The sequence below is a fragment of the Artemia sp. Qi Xiang Cuo genome, chromosome 9 (assembly GCF_049724085.1).
Source record: "Artemia sp. Qi Xiang Cuo chromosome 9, ASM4972408v1, whole genome shotgun sequence".
NCBI classification, from domain to species: Eukaryota; Metazoa; Arthropoda; class Branchiopoda; order Anostraca; family Artemiidae; genus Artemia; species Artemia sp. Qi Xiang Cuo.
This window is the reverse complement of record NC_142802.1, coordinates 10,033,942-10,060,045: the sequence shown is the minus strand read 5'-3', so window position 1 is coordinate 10,060,045 and position 26,104 is coordinate 10,033,942. Positions and strand designations below refer to the sequence as shown.

At 33.3% G+C, this 26,104-nt stretch overlaps 1 protein-coding gene across 1 annotated transcript in view; it reads right to left on the bottom strand.

Moving 5' to 3' along the window:
• Positions 1-809: 809 nt before the first annotated feature.
• The window catches only part of LOC148948299 (zinc transporter ZIP1-like), a 52,737-nt gene continuing 27,442 nt past the window's right edge, over positions 810-26,104 (bottom strand). Inside the window, exons 4-5 of the mRNA XM_089093875.1 lie at positions 20,190-20,449; positions 810-1,145 (exon numbers count right to left, since the gene is read on the bottom strand). Coding sequence (XP_088950001.1) covers positions 825-1,145; positions 20,190-20,449 — 581 coding nt within the window. The 3' untranslated portion in view covers positions 810-824. The remainder of the gene's footprint in view (positions 1,146-20,189; positions 20,450-26,104) is intronic.

Sequence of the window (26,104 nt, the reverse complement as noted above, 5' to 3'; positions counted from 1 at the left end):
TTGGAATATTTTACAAGTTTCCCTCCCTGTCCATTTTTAATGCCTCCGGCATGCCTCCGGAGGCATGCCTCAGGCGTGCCTCCGTGCCTCATGCCTCCAGGTGCCCCTCAAAATGCCCAGTTGTTAACCCCTCAGATATTTATGTAACTTTTCAGGGATATGTGTGCTATATTATTGTTTTAAGAGATACGTATTTTATATCGTGGTTACGATATAAAATACATATCTTGGATACGTGGTTACGTGGATACGTATTTTATTATCGTGGTTGCAATGGTACCTGCAACCTAGTAAAGGACATACCTTTTTAAGAAATACGTGTGTTATGTCATCATGCACATAAAGCAGTTTTGTCGATAATAGAATTTTATTCGAATTCTATATTTTATTAATTACAAAAGGCAAGCTGTATATATTTACATACTGCGCCCTTTGGAATATTTTACAAGTTTCCCTCCCTGTCCATTTTTAATGCCTCCGGCATGCCTCCGGAGGCATGCCTCAGGCGTGCCTCCGTGCCTCATGCCTCCAGGTGCCCCTCAAAATCCTCCCTCATGCCTCCGGGTGCTATATACAGCAATTTTTTCAAATGAGCTCTTATACACCTCTCTAAGATTTCAGCGCCCTCTAGCGGCAAGTCAAAAAAGAAAAAAGAGGACATCACTGTATCCTATTTGAAAAGTAGTTTTCCTGGTTCTTCTGTGCGTTGATCAATAATTAAAATCATGTAAAAGCTGTTTTAAAAGTATTCTAGATTACTAATCCTAGCATATTCTTGAGATAACGCTTTAAATAAGCAATTTTTTAACGTTTTAATTAAAATGTTAAGAAGGAAAGGATATACAAAGAAGGGAAGAGAAAAAATATTTAAACTTACCAAGTGCCTCTAATCCAAGCATTGCCATGAATCCAACTATGGTAAGTGTGAGTTGAAGGAGTCTTGAGATGTCTTTAGTACGCTCACGTTCAAGAATTTCAAAAAATGCCACATAAACAAGAGTTCCTGCACAAAGACCTTCAAGTACATTAATCGCAACTTGTAGTCCTGGGTCTTCAGCTTCCGTTTGTAGGGAATAGATGCCCCAGCCAATTCCAATTCCTACGGAGCTTATGAGTGAAAAGATAGTAACATATACTATATAGACCTAAAAGAAAAGGGATGAGATAAGTGGGGTGCATTAAAGGAATGCATGGTGGTACTATATCCCGTGTGGATTTACTAATAGGCTAAATAGGCCACTGGTCATTAACATTCAATTTTTGGTTTAAATTATGCTTAATAAATAAAGTTTATATATAGTACCATATCCATACTAATTGTCTGAATTAGCTGCGATACTTTTTCCCAAATATGTTTGCAAAAGAAACCAGATTAAAAAAATGACGTTAAAATCACACCGAATGACGTTGGCAATTTTTTTTTTAAATATTGACAATTGTTGAAACTTATGCTAAGCAATTTTTGAGTCACCGAATGTTAACAACCGGCTACAAGACCCCTATTTCAACTGATTCGCCTGCGTAATTGCGAGACTACGCGCAAGTGTGGGACTACGACTCATATCAAACTAGTTATCTGTTAGTTGATCTTTGTCTGTGTTTTATTGCTTTCTTGGCTCTATTTTGTAGGGTATTTTTTTTTATTTTTCGCAAGTAATTTGTAATATTAATGCTGGTATTTTTGATTTGCTGACTCGGAAGGAACAATGAAAAGTAAACTATTAATGGTGCAATGTAGACTAAGCAAAAGAAACAGAGAGAGAGAGAGCAAGGGTGGAAGTGAGAGAGATAGAGATACAGAGAAATAGAGAGAGAAACAGACAGACAGACAGAGAGAAAAAGACAAGAAGAGAGACAGATGGACAAAAAGAGAGAGAGTCAGGGGGGGGCGGGGAGGGTGAATGAAACCGAGTTTGAATGCGAAGCCACCTTCCTGTAACAATAGCGTTAGCAGTCTGCAAATCAAGCATTGAAGGTTTCTCTTCATACACCATTTAACATTGGTAATCTAGATGATCAAAACCTAAGGCATTGTTTCTTCATCATATTTGTAACTCAGATGTCATGCCAATTCCCAAGAAGGGTAAAACAGCCGTTTAGCGAAATTTCTTACAGCTTATTATCATTTCAACTACTCTGTTCAAGCTGTTTGAATTAGTTGTTATAACTGAAATTTGAGTTTGTGTTTTAGTCCATCCCCAAAGTTTGGCCTCCATTGCTAATCTGGTGGTTCTAATGCACTTTTTGCTTTTAACAATTTACTCACTCGTGCTGATACTTCGGCTTTTTCCTGTTTCCTACAGGACTTGATACCCTCGGTGGGCCTTCAACTCCCTTATTGATACGGCGGTTTTTCCTACCACTATAATGGTTGTAAATTGTTCCATCGTAAACTTTCCATGTTAAGTGCTGCCTCCAAAAGTTTACCTAAAGATCCCTTTTCCGAAACTTAAGGAGAGGGCACCCCAAGATAGAAAACTTATTGTCCAAAAAGGAGCCTGCCAAGGAGCAGTTTCTTCTTCTGTTCTGATAACAACTATGTTCTTGGGCCCCACGAAAGCTTCCAGTATTGAATACCCAACGGCAATAATCCCTCTCTTGTTTCACATACCGAAGATTTCCTTAAGATATGTCTAACTATTAAACTAATTTTAAAAATTTTGAAAATGCAGCAAGATAAATTCATGAAGCTTAATCTGTGCATAAGCGCAGTTTGGCTTTTCGTTCCGTTTAAATTTTGATCCTTAAACCATGCAAACACTTCCAGTCCTTCTGAATTCAAATGCCATCAATTTCTCTCTCGGTTCACAGGCAGTTTATTTACTTAATGTCAGTCAAACTATTGAAGGAATTTTTGAAAGCCCCTATGCCTTCCCAAGGCCAGAACATAATTTGCACTTTACTGAAAAAATTTAAATGTTTTTACTTTATAACTTTAACAAATCAAATAATATTAACATTTTGATTAATAAATATCAGTATATGTATATTAAACTGACAATGCACATTCATTTGTATTTTTTTCAGTAAAGTGCAAATTACATTCTGGCCTTGGGAAGGCATAGGGATTTTGAGCCCTACTCATGTTAATTTCTGCTCGTTTTGAGTTTGACTCGGTTATTTATTGTAATTTCTGTTCGTTTTAGGTTTTATTTATTTATCGATGCTGATTTGTGGTAGTTTCACGCTTGATAGATTATTTGATTTTATCTTATTTTTGCTCATTTTTTGTTTAATGGAGTTCTTTACTTTTCTTTGAAAAAATTATTTGTGGAAAAAGTTTTTTAATTAATTTCTGTTCGTTTTATATTTGCATAGTCTTTTCAGGGAAAAAGAAAATAATTCTTTAAATCTTTTCCTTTTTTTAAGACTTTATAGTTTGGCCTGCTTTTTGTATGCTGGAGAAAATTTTTCAGCTATTTTCAACAACACACAACCTTTTAAAAATCCGGTCACAAATAGTAGTGTTTAATTTAGTTTCATACTTTTTCTAGTTGACCTGAAATAGAAAACTTGATACCGTTCGCAAAAAAATCTGTTTAATTTCTTTGATAGCTTGGATACACTTACGCTATTTTGATTTGGTTAATTTTAAGAGCAGAGATAGCCCCAAAAGTTTGAACATAATACCCTCAGTCGTTCTTTGGATAATGCTGAGATGCCTTACTAGGAATTAGTGTTAACACAGTGCATTTCGATTTAATCTCAAGGCAACATTTTGTTATTAAACATAATGGGCAAATGGAAGGGTGGGGGGGGGTGGGGGGAAATTTGCCCTTCAATCACTTTCGACTATTAAAAAGGGCATTAGCCCTTTCTATTTTCAATCGAATGAGCCCTTTTCAAAGTTCATAAGAGAACTCCTTCGATACGAAGTGTCCTGGTCTAGACAAAAAAAGGAAAAAAATAATACGTTGCACCCACATCGATCTTTACTATAAAAATTTCAATCATTTTCGACTATTAAAGCCCTTTTAATTTCCAATCGAATGAACCCTTTTTGAATATCTACGGCAACGCTTTCTATAAACACCTAATATGCCCCCAAGGCATAAATTACAACCCTTGCCCTGATTGCTCTGAGGGGGTTGTCATCCTCAAAGACCTAATTTCCAGAACTTCCAACTCCGTTAAACCAAATGGCTATCTCAAAATTTTGACTGGATGTGTTTGAGGAAATGGTGGGCGTGAGAGGGGCGTTAGTTGCCCTCCAATCACTTTCAACTATTAAAAAAGGCACTAGCCCTTTCAGTTTCCAATCGAATGAGCCCTTTTGAAGTTTCTAAGACAACACTTTCAATAAAAAACCTTATATGCCCCAGGGCATGATTTACAATCCTTGCCCTTAGGGCTGGGGGGGGGGTTGTCATCCTCAAAGACCTAATTTCCAGAATTTTCAACTACGTTGAAGAAAATTGATATCTCAAAATTTTGATTGGATGTATTTGGGGAAATGGTGGGCGTGAGAGGCACGCTAGTTGCCCTCCAATCGCTTCCGACTTAAAAATCGCACTAGCCCTTTCAATTTCTAATCGAATGAGCCCTTTTTGAAGTTTCTACGACAACGCGTTCTGTAAAAACCTTATATGCCCCAGAGCATAACTTACAACCCTTGACCTTAAGGCTGTTAGGGGGTTGTCATCCTCAAAGACATAATTTCTGGACCATTGAACTACGTTGAACAAAATGGCGATCTCAAAATTTTGATTGGATGTGTTTGGGGAAAAGGTGGGCGTGAGAGGGAGTTACTTGCCATCCAATCGCTTTCGACTAGGGCACTAGCCGTTCCAATTTCCAAAGGATTCCTCGAAGGATTCCTTTTTGAAGTTTCTACGACAACGCTTTCTATAAGAAAAAAAAACCTTATGTGCCCCCAGGGCATTAACTAACAACCCTTGCCCTGAGGGCTGTGGGGGAGTGTCATCCTCAAAAACATAATTTCCAAACTTTTTAACAACGTCAAACAAAATGTTTATCTCAAAATTTTGATTAAATGTGTGTGGGGAAATGGTGGGTATGAGAGGGGTGTTATTTATACTACAATCACTTTCGGCTATTAAAAAGGGCAAAAGCACTTTGAATATCCAATCGAATGAGCCCTTTTTGAAGTTTCTACAACATCACTATCTATAAAAACCTTATATGCCCCCAGGCCATAACTTACAACCCTTGCCCTGAGGACTGTGGGGGACTGTCCTCCTCAAAAAACATTTCAAAAACATTGTCCATCCTCAAAAACATTATTTTTATCTGGAAATCAACTACGCTAAACAAAATCACTATCTCAAAATTTTTATTGGATGTGTTTGAGGAAATGGAGGGCGTGTAAGGGGTGTTAGTTGCCTTCCAATCATTTTCGACTATTAAAAAGGGCACAAGCCACTCCAATTTATAATCAAATGAGCCCTTTTCAAAGTTTCTACAATAACTCCTTCGATACGAAGTGCCCTGATCTATGACCAAGAAACCAAAGCGCTGCCTATGATATAGCCATGATCTTTTCCACTTTGACCGTGAGATCTCCTACTAAGCTCCCTTAGCTAACCTATCCTCGGACAGGCTAGCAACTTTTATCCAGGACCGTATCATTTGCCCTAGTCTACTTAATCTAAGCGAAAACAGTCTTAGGTCTCCTTTTACAGCGTGATTATGTGTCGTAGAGTGGACACCAAGGCCGTACCCAATGGGGTAGGAGGTTTGAACCCCCACCCCTCCAAAATGTTGGTCAAATTTGTAAAAAAAAACGTAACAAAAAGGAATATAAACAAATTTTTGATTCGTTTTTAATTTTTTTTTGTAACCCCCCCCCAAAAAAAAATCTTCAGTAAACCCCCCCCCCCGCCCTCCCCCCACCCCCAAAAAAGAATCTTGGATACGGCCCTGGTGGACACCAATTAATCTTTTAAAGTGTTACAGCTATATTGATTCCAACTGTGTTGCCGGGTCGTACACCCAGAGCTCAGCTCCGTAATGGACTGTAGGACGCACTTTAGTAGTAAAAACCTACTTATGCATCTTTAAGCCTTTTATACGTGAAAGAGTAGTACTTACATAGGATTGTTGATGAAAATGCTTTCCCTCTCTTAATCATCTATTTTACATGCTCTTTCCAACCACCTTTAGCTGTTAATATTGCTCTCAAATATTGAAGTCTTTCAGTTTCTTTTAAACTTTCACGTTTATAGTAAAATTAAGTTTTTTATTTATCATTAAGGATGTCTGGTCCATACGTCTGTAAATCTAACTGCAGCCACGTTCCAGTGTAATTAGTCTCTTGAAAGTTACAATGAAAAGGGAAAAATTGTTCTTAAAAGGCACCTTTTTTAAAAATCAATAAAATAAATAGCAAGGGTTTTGTATAGTCTTTTCTTCAAAAAAAAAAAAATAAAAGAAATTATAGCGCTGATTCACAAATATCTCTTTCAAAAATCAAGTTATAGGCTCAGATTCTAGATTTTGAACTATAACTTTCGTGCAAGTTTTTCATTGGAACCATTATCACTATAATCGGTGGCTGCTTACATAAAAATGCAATACAGTCAAGAAAAAGCTACTTCAGAAATTATTGTTGTGGTTCATATCTGTATAATTGTTCTTCCATTCTTATCTGACTCCTCAACACCGTCTGCAATACTAACTTTTCTTTTATGAGTCGAGAGACACATTTATTTTGATTATATTTTTTCAAACGCAAAAAGTTTCAGGATGAAGTCACGCATTGAATAAAGATAATTCCCACGATCTTTTATCCCAATTCCTAGAAAGTACCCGATTTCCTAAAATTTCAATAGCAGACAGTCTCACCACCTTCAAAATATATTTCCCCATACATATTTTCCGAAAAATAATTTTTTTACTATAAAAGTTGAAACGGCAAATTCAGTTTTCCAATAACAGACCTGTGGCTGTTTAAAAAAGGTCTTTCTAATCGTTCGAAGGTAGTTGTTCAAATCTACTAATAGGTTGCAATATCTTCATTGAAACAAAGATAATTTAGTATTATATATATATCTGAGGAAAGGGGGGCATGCAGCAATGTACGTCCCAAAATGAAGATTTGATCCCTTCCTGTTACCCCGCTACTTCGGATCCTTCCTGTTTGCACGCATGCTCGATATTGAAACATGTCAGAAATTCACCAATTTTCGGAGCACATTAAGGATACTTATATTAGGACCCAGACATAGGTAAATATGGTTTAGACCATTTGAGTTATTTATCTCAAATATCATTCTCCATCATTTCACTATTCAAAATGAAATACGATGTTGATTTACGAGTATGTGTTTCAAAAATAACTTTCTAGTCCGAAGTTTCAAACGTTAAATTTAGTTTTCCAACAGTAGGCTTATGGCTGCTTCAAAAAATTTAGAGATATTAGGTAACTTCGGATACCTTTCTAATCCCTCGAAGTTACTTCTTAAATGAAAAATAGTTGGTATTCTCTTCATCTTCATTAATTACAACACCTCAGTTTTAAACAGATATACGGAAGGGGGAGGGTGTTTGAAGCAATTGATTGATATTGAAAAATTTTAATATTTCAACAAACTTTGGAGCTTATTAAGGATGCATTGCATAGGGTCTAGACCCATGAGTCTCAACATGGGTTGCAACCCCCCCCCCCCCCACGGTGAGACATGGTAATATTTTGGTGGGTCATAGGCAGGACGTGTACCCTTGGGCTGACTATACTTTAGAGCCCTTGTTTATTAACAATTTTTCATGTGAATGACGTCACATTCAAATGCATTCAAAGAGCAAAAACGATAAATGATCAACGATGCAATGATGTCAGACAATATGATGTATTGTCTAATGATGTATTAAACGTTTATGATGATGCAACTATGCAATGAAGTCAGACGATATGATGTATTGTCTAATTATGTCTAATGATGTCTAATGATGACAAGTTCGAACCTTAAAACGTACAGGGATTAGGAGGAAAAGTTGGGGGGCTGCCGCCCCCCAAACCCCCGCTTCCGTATATGAAAGGGGCTATGCCCTCCTCAACACCTCGCTCTTTAAGCTAAAGTTTGACTTTCTCACAACTCTTTTTTTTAAACAATAAAAACTTTAGCGTAAAGAGCGAGGAGTTGAGGAGGGCACAGCCCCTTTCATATACGGAAGCGGGGGTTTGGGGGGCGGCAGCCCCCCAACTGCACCTCCAAATCCCTGTACGTTTTAAGGTTCGAACTTGTGACTCAGCCTCTTTAACTCTTTAGAAAACGTTGTTTTTTCAAATAATTTCTGCACGTTATTGTACAGTTTATAACTTATTATTGCTTGACTAACTGTTAGCTTATCTTTTGATGAGTTAAAGATGGGGGGCTGCCGCCTCCCAAACCCCCTGCTTTTGAAGATTCTTGTGTTAAGGCTTTTAATTCCTGAATACTCAAATCAAATGCACAGTAAGATTTTTATCAGCCGCCCCAGGACCCATGTTATCAAAGCAGGGGAGACTTACCTGTAACCTGAAGGCCGACTGTGATATTCTTCTGGAGACGCCTGTTGAGCCGAAGGATTTAATAGATTGGATTTAAAAAAGAAACTGAGTTTCTTTTTTAAACTTTAAATTCACTGTATAAAAAAAATTCTCTGACGGAGAAACGAACTCGGATCTTCCGCCTGACAGTCAAGAATAGCGACCACTGTACCACAGAGACATTACATTATTTTTATTCTGTGCGATGTATTTTTGACGCAAGCAAACTTGATATTTGGTTTTTGGAAAACAGGGAAGGAGTGATTGGATTGAGCTGAAATTTTAAGGATAAGCTCCCAGGCCCCAGGAAAGCTTATCCTCTAGATTTCAGCCCGATCAGACAACATTAAAGGGGGGCTGTGGTAGGAAAAATTAACATGGGCTCTTATAGGAAAACGAGGTTTTTCGTAAATGTAAATTCGGGGGATAATTTTTTCCGTCTGAAAATATCAAAAGGCCCTAACAGGTCGAATTTCGCTTTGAATGAGTCCTCATTCACCCGGATCCATTGCCAACTGTGGCCTGTAGGCGTGGCTGATAAAAAAAAAATGAACTTTAAGTGGCTATATTTGGTTTTTGGAAAACAGGGAAGGAGTGATCGGATGGAGCTGAAATTTCGAGGATAAGTTCCCGGGCCCTATGAAAGCTTAACCACTAAATTTCAGCCCAATCGGACAACGTTACAGGGGGGCTGTGGTCGAAGAGTCGAAACTTCCGGCCCACTTTTACCCATGACGATAAAGACGGAGGGGGGTGAAATTTTGCATGTTTCTTAGTTGTAGCTTTTGCTATAAAATGAGATCACCGCTGTCTCTCTGCGACCGCTAGGACCGGAAATCGCTTAACATTGTGGTGGGTCGCCTCTTGCAGGAGGCACAAGTGTGCCTCCTTGATGTGGGGTTGTTCCCACAAATGGAAATTAAGAGGCTAGTACAGCCAATTTTTCATGATGGCTGGCATCATCACATGTGCCAGAAACTGATTCTCTGCTCCTCTCACATGTAAATTCGTGAGAGCGAGAAAATTTTTTGTTTTTATTGTGCTACGCACAATCATTGTCTACGAATCTTGGGGACTTCAATTTTCAAAACCTAATGTGGAGGCTATACGATTTAGACCATGGTAGTCCTACATTAGAGACGTGTCGATGACGACCGATCCAGAGCCAAGCGGTGGAAGTAGTAGCACAGACACTGGTAGAAGAGAGAAGGGAAATGGATTTTGTGAAGTTGAAGTTAAGTGTTTATTTCTGTAAGGGTGGACCAAGGTAGCGCGTGGGCGGTCATTTATCTTGCGGGGGGAGGTGTTGGGGTTCCACCCCTGTTTTTTTTCCTTTCAGATAAATGACCTGTTTTCGTTTTCTTAATTACATATGCTTATAGTATAATTTCAAAACACAGGTTAAATTCTCGTTGCTAAGTTAGACGTGTCGCAATAAGTATGCTTTGAACCAAGTTCTATTTTTGTACTTCCTGGTTTGGGAGTCATTGAAAGATAAATCTAAGAGGTAGAATTGGGTTTGAATCGGGATGTAGCTGATTGGCTGGGCCAAGCGAGGGTCCACCCCTATGAACAGTTGTGTGAAAAATATTATTTTGTTTTAGTGTGCGCTTAGACCCTGTTCGGGGATATAGATTTATGTGGGATTATTGTGACCCTTTTGGAAGAATACAAGTAAGGTATTTTCTACAAACTGTGTACTAGTTTCCGTAACCCAGGCAGGGTAGGAATAGAGCTACGATGTACCGTCATTATTATATTGACAGAGAGGTTTGTTACCTCCAAGGAGAGGGTTAAGTGATGTTCTAGCTGTAACCCAAAGTGGATATATATGGCCTTAAAAAGTGGACCTTCGACCACTCGATCTTGTTATCATACCCTGGGACACGGTATACTGTAAATCGGGTAGTACCAAACCTAATATTTGCAGAACCGTTGGGGTAACAGCGGGAATCCCACTAACATTTGGGCCGACAAGGGGTTCTCCCCTTCGAGTAAGTGGCATAGCAACCTTTTTGCGCCATTCTTGCATCAATAAGTGGTGACTCCCGTAGCTTACACACCAATACGTATATTGGCGGGGTTTCTCTTTACGCTAAAGTTGGAATTTTGTTCTAATTCTTTAAAAATGACTCCTTAATCACAAAGTCCGTTAATTCGAATAAATAGCTCTTATGAAAGTACTAGAAAATCTTTGGCTTAAAGAGCGGGGTATTGACTAGGTATTTAGCTTAAAGACTAGGGGATGAACCCAATCATATACGTAATATTTTATGTTCGTTTTAAGTTTTGATGTTGCTCCTTACTTTCAGTTGAAAGACTTGTTTTTTTTGTATTTAATTTCTGATCTTTTTTAAGTAATGCTGGGAAATCTGGCACCCCCGTCATAGTGATGTCCTTTCCCCCATGAAAACCTCCTCCATGGAAAGATCCTCCCACATAACCTCCGACCCACCCACCCCCATTACTAGAAAAAATACCCCCTGAAAACGTCTGTATACTTCCCAATAACCAATACTATAGGTTAACTTTAGGTAAGTTCATAACTTTCAGCCCTCTCCTCGGGGACTTCGGGGGATTAAGTCATCTTAAAAGACATAGTAATTATATTTTTGAACATGCTGAACAAACTGGCTATCTCGAAATTTTGATTGGGAGACTTTGGGAAAAAATGAGCGTGAGAGGGGGCCTAGTTGCCCTCCTTTTTTTGTTGGTAATTTAAAAAGAGCACTAGAACTTTTAATTTAGGTTCCAATGAGCCCTCCCATGATATTCTAGGACCACTGGGTCAATACGATCAACCCTGAGGAAAAAAATAAATAAAATACCGTCAGATTGCATTTCTTGCCAGATCTTTCTTCTGGCAAGAAATGCAAAATTCCACATTTTTGTAGATAGGAGCTTGAAACCTCTACAGTAGGGTTCTCTGATACGATGAATCTGACGGTGTGATTTTCATTAAGGTACTGTTACTTTTAGGGGGTCTTTCCCCCTTTTTAGAAAATCAGCCAAATTTTCACAGGCGCGTAACTTTTGATGGGTAGAATTAAACTTGATAAAACTTATATACCTGAAATCAGCATTAAACTCTTATTCTTTTGATGTATCTATTGGTATCAAAATCCCGTTTTCTTCATTTTCGGTTACTATTGAGCCGGGTCGCTCCTTACTTACAGTTCGTTACCACGAACTGTTTGATTTGTCATTTGCAATCGTTTCAAATACGATTCAGATTTAAAACTACTAGTTTCAAAAATAATTTTAAAGTTCCAAAGTTGAAATGATGGATTTACTTTTCCCACAGCATACTTGTGGTTGCTTGAAAAAATTAATGGAAATCAAGTAAATTCGAAAAGGTTTCTAGTCACCCGAAGGTACTTTTTTAATATATATCTAAACTTTTTTCTCTTTTGATGGACATCTACAACGTCAATATTTCTTCTGTGAGATTTGAGATACATTAATTTTCATTTACGCTATGTTCTTTCTAAAGCAAAAAAGAGTTCCATTATCGAGTCGCACCTCTAACGAAGATAAGTTGTCATAGATTCCAATTTCTCCTATTGAAACACAAGACTACCGAAATAATAAATCGCACAGAATTTAAGAGAGGAAAGACGAGCATAATTTAAATAAAACAGTGTATTTTTATATTACTTAAATTTATATGACTTATATTCTTATGTACTGTAAATTATAATTTTATTTAAATTATGCCTGCTTCTTCTCTCATAAATTTTGTAAATGGAAAAGCAGTGTGGTCTAAGAAATTATTTAAAACAAATCAATAATGTGGGAGACAGGTCGTATGGGTGTTTAAATGTATTGTTCGTTGGGCCTATTGGGAACTTAGCTCTGTATTGGCTATTTTTTTTTTTTTTTTTAGGATAAGGTAAGATTTGGTGAAGAATATTATTATAAGTTAAATTTACCAATTAAGTATTCTAGAATTTGGATTCAGGTGCGAGCTAATCGTCTACCACTTTTGGCAAATTGAGGGGATATTAATTTTCCAAATAGATTACAAATTTGCCCACTATGCAGTATCCTGGGGGATGAATTAGGACTTTTTTCTGTTTAGATACAATAACATGACAAATCTAAGGGAAGATTTGTTTAATGGCGGAAATGATGAGCTGATAGTAGGCGTCCTTAAGTCAACGTCTCCTAGATGTATAGTGGCAGTTTTATTTTAAACAGTTCAGAGACTTGAGCATAGGGTTTTTCTTTTATTTATTTGTATCTGCTTGTTTACTATACTTATTCGTATCAGTTTTGTATATGACTTTACCAGCTTCAAAATACACACACACATATAATATATATATATATATATATATATATATATATATATATATATATATATATATATATATATATATATATATATATATATATATATATATATATATATATATATATATATATATATATATATATATATACATTAAATGTATGATACTAATCTTCACAAAAAAATCTCCCTCTCTCTGTAAAGGGGAAGGGAGACACACTAACACACGAGTCATTTGAATACTCCTTTCGAGAGAAAAATAAAGAGTTCTAATGATTGCCGGATCAAATCGCTCTTCAAAAAGAAAAAAAAGAAAATAAAATTCAGTTAATCCTAGACAAAAAAATAGTTCAAAGAGAAACGAAAACTTTTTACATTTTAATAAAGAAGCTAAATTATTAGTGAGTTTATACTTCCCCTAGAACAAGTTTACAGTTTTTAAGCACGTTTAAAAAGGCTTTTTATTGTTACAATCAAGCGACCTTTGTGTTCATGTAGTAGTTTTTTAATTAGTTCATGATCGTTTTTTAAATATTGCTGGAAAATCCAGCTCCATCTCCACGAAGATCGCCACCACGGAAAGATTCTCTAAACAATTGAATCCTGGGTAAAATTCACTTCGGACAATTAACCTTAACATCTCCACACGTAAAATTAAGTCGGCAAAAAGAAAGTTAAACAGAAAAAAAGAATTTTTAAAAGGAATTTTGGCAAATTCCCCTAGTGTGAAACCTCCCCTGAAAATTTTACCCCACCAAAAACTTCCTTCCCCATTGAAAATTATTTCTGTGGAAAATCCCCCGGCAGATATTCGACCCCCCTCCATCCCCCTCCGAAAAATATATGCACACTTCCCAATAACAAATACTATATGTAAACAATAAGCAAGATTAATTAAAACAAAAGATTTCTCCAGGGGCCGTGGGAGGTCATCTTACCTCCAAAGGCATAGCCATTGAACCTTTCAACTCTGTGAACAAAATGGCTATTTAAAAATTTTGGTCAGACGATTTCGGGGAAAAAGGTGCGGAATGGACGTAAATTTGCTAGCTGCCCTCCAATCTTTTTGGTCATTTAAAGAAGGCACTAGAACTTTTAATTTCTTTTCAAATAGGCTCTCCCCAGATGTTCTGGAAACATTGGTTCGATCCGGTCACCATTGGCAAAAAAAACTAAAAACAAATAAAAAATAAAATAAAAAATAAATAAAAACGCATCCTTCTTTTGGTAAAAACTACAAAATTAAACTTTTTTCCAGATGGGAGTTTGAAACCTCCCATCTGGAAAGATGGGATACGCAGAATCTTATGGTGTGATTTTCATCAAGACCAATTGAATTTTAGGGGGGGTGGTTCCCCCTTTTTTGAAAATCAGGCAAGTATTCTCAGGCTCGTAGCCTTTCATGGGTAACAACAAACTTACTGATTCAGCATAGTAAGCTGATTTTTTTTATATATCTATTGATATCAAAATTCTGTTTTTTAGAGTTTCAGTTACTATTAAGCCATGCTGCTTCTAACTTATAGTTCATTACCACGAACTGTTTGATCATATTTAGGCTAATTTCTGCCACTTGTAAGTTTTAAACTTGCTATTTACCTAAAAACCATAGTTTTCTGTATTCAATTTCAAAGGAAAGTGACGACATCATAACAAATAATAACGACACTCCTTACATTTTTGCTTCATAAGTCATTTCTTTTAATAAATTAAATAAAAAAAAACAAGTTTTTTTAACTGAATGTAAGGAGAGACATTAAAACTTAAAACGAACAGAAATTATTCCGTATATGAAAGGGGCTGTCCCCTCCTCAATACCTCGCTCTTTACGGCAATGTTTTTTATTGTTTAAAAAAAACAGAGTTGTGAGAAAGTCAAACTTTAGCGTAAAGAGCAAGGCGTTGAGGAGAGGACAGCCTCTTTCGTATATGGAATAATTTCTGTTCGTTTTAAGTTTTAATGTCGCTCCTTACTTTCAGTTAAAAAAACTTGTTTTTTATTTAATTTCTGAACATTTTTGAATAAATGCTGGTTTTGATCTTGGCTCACACTACATGAATTATTAAAAAAAAAAATTTCATATTAATTTACTTTTATCTGGTTAAATGGCTTTCTCGAAACTTGTTTCATTTTATTTACGAACGTTTTTATTAGTAATAAATATACGTAACTTACGAATTAACTTACGTAACGAACTTCTATATTCATATATTTTTAATACGTATATTAGGGGGTTCGCCCCCTATTCAATACCTTGCTTTTTAAGCGAAAGTTCGAATTTTGTTCCAATTCTGTAAAAATGACCGCTTAATCACAAAGGCCGTTAATTAGAATAAATAGCTCTTATGAAAGTACTAAAAAATCTCCGGCTTAAAGAGTGAGGTATTGACTAGGGGATAAACCCAATCATATATGTAATTATTTGAAAAAAAAAACTACGTTTTCTAAAGAGTTAAAGAGGCTGAGTCACAAGTTCGAACCTTAAAACGTACAGGGATTAGGAAGTGCAGTTGGGGGGCTGCCGCCCCCCAAACCCCCGCTTCCGTATATGAAAGGGGCTGTGCCCTCCTCAACGCCTCGCTCTTTACGTTAAAGTTTTTATTGCTTAAAAAAAAAGAGTTGTAAGAAAGTCCGATCAGACAACGATCAGACAACGTTAAAGAGGGGCTGCGGTGGGAAAAGTTAAAATGGGCTTTTATGGCAAAACAAGGTTTTTCGTAATTGTAAATTTGGGGGATAATTTTTTCGGTCTGAAAATATAAGAAGGTCCTGCTGTGTCGAATTTTGGCTCGAATTAGTCCTCATTAACCCAGATCTGTTACCAACTGTGGCCTGTAGGCGTGGCTGATAAAAAAAAAGAGAAATGAACTTTAAGTGGCTATATTTGTTTTTTGGAAAACAGGGAAGGAGTGATCTGATTGAGCTAAAATTTCGAAAATAAGCTCCTGAGCCCTAGGAAAGCTTAACCTCTAAATTTCAGCCCAATCGGACAACGTTAAAGGGGGGCTGTGGTCGGAGGGTCGAAACTTCCGGCCCACTTTTACCCATGAAGATAACGTCGGAGGGGGGGGGGGTGAAATTTTGCATGTTTCTTAGTTTGAGCTTGGGATACAAAATACGATTACCGCTGTCTCTCTGCGACCGCTAGGACCAGAAATCACTTAACATTGTGGTGGGTCGCCTCTTTATAGAGGCACAAGTGTGCAATCTGTTCGTTTAAAGTTTTGATATTGCTGCTGTTGCAGTTGAAAAACTTGTTTTTTTATATTTAATTTCTGATCTTTTTTTAAATAATGCTGGGGCGTCCCCCTCATAGCAATGTCCCATCCCCCATGAAAACTTCCTTCATGGAAAGATCCTCCTACATAACCCCCGACCCCAGGCACGTACGCAGGAATTTGTTTCGGGGGGGGCAGTTTGTTTCGGGGGGGAGCCAAATCCTTCAAACCCATTATTCTGTTGGAAAAATCAGAAAATTATGGGAAAATGTAAAAAATCGTGAGATTTCGGGGGGGGGACCGGGCCCGGAGGCCCCCTACGTACGTCCCTCCCCCCCCACTACCAAGAAAAATCTCCCCTGAAAACGTCTGTACTGTATACTTCCCAATAACCAATACTATATGTTAACATTGGGTAAAGTTCATAACTTTCAGCCCTCCTCCCGGGAACTTCGGGGGATTAAGTCATCCTAAGAGACATACTTATAATATTTTCGGAGATGCTAAACAAAATGGCTATCTCAAAATTTTCATCAGGTGACTTTGGGAAAAAAATGAGCGTGGGAGGGAGCCTAGTTGCCCTCCATTTTTTGGTCACTTAAAAAGGGCACTAGCACTTTTAATTTCCGTTTCAATGAGCCCTCCTACGATATTCTAGGACCACTGGGTCGATACGATCACCCCTGAGAAAAAAAATAAATAAAGACGCACTCGTGATCTTTCTTCTGGCAAAAAATGCAAAATTCCACATTTTTGTAGATAGGAGCTTGAAACCTCTACAATAGGGTTCTCTGATACGCGGAATATGATGGTGCGATTTTCATTAAGGTTCTATAGCTTTTAGGGGGTCTTTCCCCCTTTTGTCGAAAATTAGCCAAATTTTTTCAGGCGCGTAACTTTTGATGAGTAGGGTTAAACTTGATGAAACTTATATATTTGAAATCAACATTAAAATCCGATTCTTTTGATGTATCTATTTGTATCAAAATATCGTTATCTAGAGTTTCGGTTACCATTGAGCCGGGTCCCAATAACCAATACTATATGTTAACATTGGGTAAAGTTCATAACTTTCAGCCCTCCTCCTCGGGGCTTCGAAGGATTAAGTCATCCTAAAAGACATAGTTATAATATTTTCAACCATGCGGAACAAAATGGCTATCTCAAAATTTGGATCTGGTGACTTTGGGAAACAAATGTGCGCGGAAGGGGGCCTAGTTGCCCTCCATTTTTTTGGTCACTTAAAAAGGGCACTAGAACTTTAAATTTCCGTTCCAATGAGCCCTCCAACGATATTCTAGAACCACTGGGTCGATACGATCATCCCTGGGAAAAAAACAAAAAAAACAAATAAACACGCATCCGTGATCTTTCTTCTGGCAAAAAATGGAAAATTCCACATTTTTGTAGATAGGAGCTTGAAACCTCTTCAGTAGGATTCTCTGATACACTGAATAAGATGGTGTGATTTTCATTTAGGCTCTATAATTTTTAGGGGGTCTTTTCTCCTTTTTTCGAAAATCAGCCAAATTTTCTCAGGCGCGTAACTTTTGATAGGTAAATTAAACTTGATGAAACTTATATATTTGAAATCAGAATTAAAATCTGATTCTTTTGATGTATCTATTGGTATCAAAATTCCGATTTTTTAGAGTTTCGGTTACCATTGAGCCGGGTCGCTCCTTACTTACAGTTCGTTACCACGAACTGTTTTATGACATATTTACCGAGCGGCCTAAGAAAGGCCCACCACATTTGTGAATAGCCAAATACTATTAAAGATTTTTTCTTGTTTATCCATAAAACGAACAGTCTCCGTTTTAAAAACAGCAAAACTTATTTAAGGAATATAATACAGAAGGAAGGCAGTGTCGGATTTAGGATATCTTCGGGGGGGAGCGCAAAATAGGTTGATCCAAAAAAGTTGCGTTAGATTGCGTTAAATACAAGTTTGCGCTAACTAAGTAGATTACACTACTTGAGACTATGTTAGGGGCGCGCGCACCCCCTCGCCTCCCCTGGATCTGCCCCTGAGGGAAGGACTAAGTACTTTTGCCTAAAGTTATCTACGTAATTTCTGAGATCCCACTGGCTAAACATGATATAACAAGAAACACAATGATAACGAAGAAAAAAAAATGAAATTCCCGGCCAATGAAAAAAGAAGAAAATAAAAATAATTCAGCCGAGATATCTGCTCAGCTGTCCTCGGTGCAGAAAAAAGAATTTATTATCAAAGAGCTCCCGCTAACGAAATCAGATAAGGAGCGTAAGCAGCGAAATTTTCTCACGTAAGGAGCGGCCCGGTTCAATAGTAACCAAAACTCTAAAAACGGAATTTTGATACCAGTAGATACATCAAAATAATCGGATTTTCATGCTGATTTCATATATATATATATATATATATATATATATATATTTTTTTTTTTTTTTTTTTTTTTTTTTTTTTTTATATATATATATATATATATATATATATATATATATATATATATATATATATATATATATATATATATATATATATATATATATATATATATATATATATATATATATATATATATATATATATATATATATATATATATATATATATATATATATATATATATATATATATATATATATATATATATATATATATATATATATATATATATATATATATATATATATATATATATGTTTCATCAAGTTTAGTCTTACCCATCAAAAGTGAGATTGCCTGAGAAAGTTTGCCTTATTTTCGTAAAAAGGGTGAAACACCCCCAAAAAAATCATAGAATCTTAATGAAAGTCACACCATCATATTGAGCGTATCAGAGAACCGTACTGTAAAGGTTTCAACGTCATATCTGAAAAAATGTGGAGTTTTTTTTTTTTTTTTTTGCAAGAAGAAAGATCACGGATGCGTGTTTATTTGTTTTTTCTTCCAGGGGTGATCGCATTGGTCCAGTGGTCCTAGAATATCACGATAGGGCTCATTCCCAGGGAAATTAAAAGTTTTAGTGCCCTTCTTAAGTGACCCAAAAAAATGGAGGGCAACTAGGCCCCCTCCGACACTCATTTTTTCCAAAGCCACCCGATCAAAAGTAAGGTAGCCCTTTTGTTCAGCATAGTCCAAATCTAATTTCTATGTCTTTGAGGATGAATTAATACCCCACAGTCCCAGAGGGAAGGGCTGAAAGTTATGAATTTTGCCGATTGTTTACAAATAGTATTGGTTATTAGGTAGTATAGAGACGTTTTCAGGGGGGATTTCTTCTTGTGGAAGCGTTGGGGGAGGGGGTTACGTGGGAGGGTCTTTCTATAGAAGAATTCTTCATGGGGTAAGGGAATTTTCCGTGAAGGAGGTGCCGAATTTCCCATCATTATTTAAAAACGATCAGAAATTAAATAAAAATAACAAGTTTTTTCAACTGAAAGTAAGGAGCAACATCAAAACTTAAAGCAAACAGAAATTATTACGTATATGAGGCGGTTTCCCCCTCGTTCTTTGCGCTAAAGTTTTTTAGTACTTTCAAAACAGCTATGTATTCTAATTAAACGGCCCAGGGGTTAATGTGATCCAGATCCAGTGTCAATCTGTGATCCAGGGGCCAATCTTAAAGAATTGGAACCAAATTCAGGCTTTAGTGTAAAGAGCGATGTATTGTGGAGGGGACAAACCCCCTCGTATACGTAATAGTTTCTGTTAGTTTTAAGTTTTAATGTTGCTCCTTACTTTCAGTTGAAAAATCTTGTTTTTTTCTATCGTATACTATCATAAGATTAAAAGAGTGTCATGTAAGGTTAAAACGATTTATTTAATATGATTGAGGCTGATTATTGTTGCCTTGTTGAATGAGAAAATATTTCTTCCAACAAACTTGTAGGTTTGCAAGAAGGTTTGCTTAGTAATTTCAAATAAATAATGTGAGGGTAGTAAGAACGAAGAAACAAGATAATATAAGAAAATAGGAATTTAAAATAAAAGTGTAAAATTCATCATAGATTCTGATATATGATTTGATAAATTAAGCGAAAAATTAAGAATGACTAACTATAAAAGATAAATATCCAAGAAAAACAGAAAGGGAAAAGGTGGAAACCCTGAAATTCAACTGAAATAGCAATTTGTAGATTTGTGCGATATATTAGGAAAGTATAAAGAAGAGAAAAAAAAGCATGCATAATAACTTACAGCCAAACGAATCCTTGTTATTGCCAGCTCAAGTCCAATGCAAAAAATAATTACGAACTTATGGGAAGCAGCAGCTGTGAATATCTGCCAAACACCACTGGTTTCATCTTCTAGCCCAATGGCCATCCCTTCAAATATCTCGTGCAAACACAAAGCCACAATGATTAAAAGACCTCTTATTGTCGCTTCTAGACTGTCGTCACCCTCAAGTGGAATACCATGAAGATGGGAAGTATGATGACTATGATGATGACTACTGCCTATTACAAATCGCGAAAAGTAACAAAACTGTATTTGTCATTTTTTCAAATTATAGTGTAAGTGCAGATCCTTTTGACAGTTAAAACGTTCATATTATAATGCAAATATAATTTAAAGTTTCAAATTATAATGTAAGTGCAGATCCTCTTGGCAATAAAAACGTTCATATTATAATGTAAATATAATATAAAATTTCAAATTATAATGCAAGTGCAGATCCTCTTGGCAATAAAAACCTTCGTATTATAATGTAAAATGTAAAAATATGGTTTAAAATTTCAAATTATAATGAAATTAGATCCTCTTGGAAATAAAAACGTTCATATTATAATGTGAAATGTAAAAATATAATGTAAAATTTCAAATTATAATGTAAGTGCAGATCCTTTTGACAATAAAAACGTCCATATTGTAATGTAAAATGTAAAAATATAATGTGAAAATTTCAAATTGAGTAATGCTTAAGTGCAGATCCTCTTGGCAATAAAAACGTTCACATTATAATGTAAATTGTGAAAATATAATGTAAAATTTCAAATTATAATGTAAGTGCAGATCCTCTTGGCAATAAAAACCTTCGAATTATAATGTAAAATGTAAAAATATGGTTTAAAATTTCAAATTATAATGTAAGTGCAGATCCTCTTGGAAATAAAAACGTTCATATTATAATGTGAAATGTAAAAATATAATGTAAAATTTCAAATTATAATGTAAGTGTAGATCCTTTTGACAATAAAAACGTCCATATTGTAATGTAAAATGTAAAAATATAATGTAAAATTTCAAATTATAATGCAAGTGCAGATCCTCTTGGCAATAAAAACGTTCACATTATAATGTAAAATTTGAAAATATAATAGTAAAAATATTCAAAATTTAAATATAAAGTAAGTGCAGATCCTCTTGGCAATAAAAACGTTCATATTATAATGTAAATTGTAAAAATATAATGTAAAATTTCAAATTATAATGTAAGTGCAGATTCTCTTGGCAATAAAAACGTTCATATTATAATGTAAAATGTAAAAATATAATGTAAATTTTCAAATTATAATGCAAGTGCAGATCCTCTTGTCAATAAAAACGTTCATATTATAATGTAAAATGTAAAAATATAATGTAAAATTTCAAATTATAATGTAAGTGCAGATCCTCTTGGCAATAAAAGCGTTCATATTATAATGTAAAATGTAAAAATATAATGTAAAATTTCAAATTATAACGTAAGTGCAGATCCTCTTGGCAATAAAAACGTTCATATTATAATTGTAAAATGTGAAATTATAATGTAAAATGTAAAAATATAATGTAAAATTTCAAATTATAATGTAAGTGCAGATCCTCTTGACAATAAAAACATTCATATTATAATGTAAAATTTAAAAATATAAGGTAAAATTTCAAATTATAATCTAAGTGCAGATCCTCTTGGCAATAAAAACGTTCATATTATAATGTAAATATAATGTAAAATTTCAAATTATAATGCAAGTGCAGATCCTCTTGGCAATAAAAACCTTCGAATTATAATGTAAAATATAAAAATATGGTTCAAAATTTCAAATTATAATGTAAGTGCAGATCCTCTTGGCAATAAAAACGTTCATATTATAATGTAAAATGTAAAAATATAATGTAAATTTTCAAATTATAATGTAAGTGCAGATCCTCTTGACAATAAAAACGTTCATATTATAATGTAAAATGTAAAAATATAATGTAAAATTTCAAATTATAATGTAAGTGCAGATCCTCTTGGCAATAAAAACGTTCATATTATAATGTAAAATGTAAAAATATAATGTAAAATTTCAAATTATAATGTAAGTGCAGATCCTCTTGGCAATAAAAACCTTTGTATTATAATGTAAAATGTAAAAATATAATGTAAAATTTCAAATTTTAATGTAAGTGCAGATCCTTTTGACAATAAAAACGTTCATATTATAAAGTAAATATAATGTAAAATTTCAAATTATAATGTAAGTGCAGATCCTCTTGGCAATAAAAACGTTCATATTATAATGTAAATATAATGTAAAATTCCAAATTATAATACAAGTGCAGATCCTCTTGGCAATAAAAACTTTCATATTATAATGTAAAATGTAAAAATATAATGTAAAATTTCAAATTTTAATGTAAGTGCAGATCCTTTTGACAATAAAAACGTTCATATTATAAAGTAAATATAATGTAAAATTTCAAATTATAATGTAAGTGCAGATCCTCTTGGCAATAAAAAACGTTCATATTATAATGCAAAATTTAAAAATATATGTAAAATTTCAAATTATAATGTAAGTGCAGATCCTCTTGGCAATAAAAACGTTCATATTATAATGTAAAATGTAAATATATAATGTAAAATTTCAAATTATAATGTAAGTGCAGATCCTCTTGGCAATAAAAACGTTCATATTATAATGTAAAATGTGAAAATATAATGTACAATGTAAAAATATAATGTAAAATTTCAAATTATAACGTAAGTACAGATCCTCTTGGCAATAAAAACGTTCATATTATAATGTAAAATGTGAAAATATAATGTAAAATGTAAAAATATAACGTAAAATTTAAAATTATAATGTAAGTGCTGATCCTCTTGGCAATAAAAACGTTCATATTATAATGTAAAATGTGAAAATATAATGTAAAATGTAAAAATATAACGTAAAATTTCAAATTATAATGCAAGTGCAGATCCTCTTGGCAATAATAACGTTCATATTATAATGTAAAATGTGAAAATATAATGTACAATGTAAAAATATAATGTAAAATTTCAAATTATAACGTAAGTACAGATCCTCTTGGCAATAAAAACGTTCATATTATAATGTAAAATGTGAAAATATAATGTAAAATGTAAAAATATAACGTAAAATTTCAAATTATAATGCAAGTGCAGATCCTCTTGGCAATAAAAACCTTCGAATTATAATGTAAAATATAAAAATATGGTTCAAAATTTCAAATTATAATGTATAATGTAAGTGCAGATCCTCTTGGTAAAATTTCTCTTGGCAATAAAAACGTTCATATTATAATGTAAAATGTGAAAATATAATGTAAAATGTAAAAATATAATGTAAAATTTCAAATTATAATGTAAGTGCAGATCCTTTTCACAATAAAAACGTTCATATTATAATGTAAAATGTAAAAATATAATGTAACATTTCAAATTATAATGTAAGTGCAGATCCTCTTGGCAATAAAAACTTTCATATTATAATGAATAATGTAAAATTTTAAATTATAATGTAAGTTCAGATCCTCTTGACAATAAAAACTTTCATATTATAATGTAAATATAATGTAAAATTCCAAATTATAATACAAGTGCAGATCCTCTTGGCAATAAAAACCTTTGTACTATAATGTAAAATGTAAAAATATAATGTAAAATTTCAAATTTTAATGTGAGTGCAGATCCTTTTGACAATAAAAACGTTCATATTATAAAGTAAATATAATGTAAAATTTCAAATTATAATGTAAGTGCAGATCCTCTTGGCAATAAAAACGTTCATATTCTAATGTAAAATGTAAAAATATAATGTAAAGTTTCAAATTATAATGTAAGCGCAGATTCTCTTGGCAATAAAAACGTTCATATTATAATGTAAAATGTAAAAATATAATGTAAAATTTCAAATTTTAATGTAAGTGCAGATCCTTTGGACAATAAAAACGTTCATATTATAAAGTAAATATAATGTAAAATTTCAAATTATAATGTAAGTGCAGATTCTCTTGGCAATAAAAACGTTCATATTATAATGTAAAATTTAAAAATATTATGTAAAATTTCAAATTATAATGTAAATGCAGATTCTCTTGGCAATAAACAACGTTCATATTATAATGTAAAATGTAAAAATATAATATAAAATTTCAAATTATAATGTAATTGCAGATCCTCTTGGCAATAAAAACGTTCATATTATAATGTAAAATATAAAAATATAATGTAAAATTTCAAATTATAATGTAAGTGCAGATCCTCTTGGCAATAAAAACGTTCATATTATAATGTAAAATGTAAAAATATAATGTAAATTTTCAAATTATAATGCAAGTGCAGATCCTCTTGGCAATAAAAACGTTCACATTATAATGTAAAATTTGAAAATATAATGTAAAATTTCAAATTATAAAGTAAGTGCAGATCCTCTTGGCAATAAAAACGTTCATATTATAATGTAAAATGTAAAAATATTATGTAAAATTTCAAATTATAATGTAAGTGCAGATCCTCTTGGCAATAAAAACGTTCATATTATAATGTAAAATATAAAAATATAATGTAAAATTTCAAATTATAATGTAAGTGCAGATCCTCTTGGCAATAAAAACGTTCATATTATAATGTAAAATATAAAAATATAATGTAAAATTTCAAATTATAATGTAAGTGCAGATCCTCTTGGCAATAAAAACGTTAATATTAAAATGTAAAATGTAAAAATATAAGGTAAAATTTCAAATTATAATGTAAGTGCGAATCCTCTTGGCAATAAAAACGTTAATATTATAATGTAAAATTTAAAAATATTATGTAAATTTTCAAATTATAATGTAAGTGCAGATCCTCTTGGCAATAAAAACGTTCATATTCTAATGTAAAATGTAAAAATTTAATGTAAAATTTCAAATTATAATGTAAGTGCAGATTCTCTTGGCAATAAAAACGTTCATATTATAATGTAAAATGTAAAAATATAATGTAAAATTTCAAATTTTAATGTAAGTGTTCCTTTGGACAATAAAAACGTTCATATTATAAAGTAAATATAATGTAAAATTTCAAATTATAATGTAAGTGCAGATTCTCTTGGCAATAAAAACGTTCATATTATAATGTAAAATGTAAAAATATAAAATAAAATTTCAAATTATAATGTAAGTGCAGATCCTCTTGGCAATAAAAACGTTCATATTATAATGTAAAATATAAAAATATAATGTAAAATTTCAAATTATAATGTAAGTGCGGATCCTCTTGGCAATAAAGACGTTCATAATTACAATGTAAAATTTAAAAATATAATGTAACATTTCAATTTATAATGTAAGTGCAGATTCTCTTGGCAATAAAAACGTTCATGTTATAATGTAAAATGTAAAAATATTATGTAAAGTTTCAAATTATAATGCAATTGCAGATCCTCTTGGCAATAAAAACGTCAATATTGTAATGTAAAATGTAAAAATATAATGTAAAATTTCAAATTATAATGTAAGTGCAGATCCTCTTGGCAATAAAAACGTTCATATTATAATGTAAAATTTGAAAATATAATGTAAAATTTCAAATTATAAAGTAAGTGCAGATCCTCTTGGCAATAAAAACGTTCACATTATAATGTAAAATTTGAAAATATAATGTAAAATTTCAAATTATAAAGTAAGTGCGGATCCTCTTGGCAATAAAGACGTTCATATTATAATGTAAATTTTGAAAATATAATGAAACATTTCAATTTATAAAGTAAGTGCAGATCCTCTTGGCAATAAAAACATTCATATTATAATGTAAAATATAAAAATATAATGTAAAATTTCAAATTATAATGTAAGTGCAGATCCTCTTGGCAATAAAAACGTTAATATTATAATGTAAAATGTAAAAATATAATGTA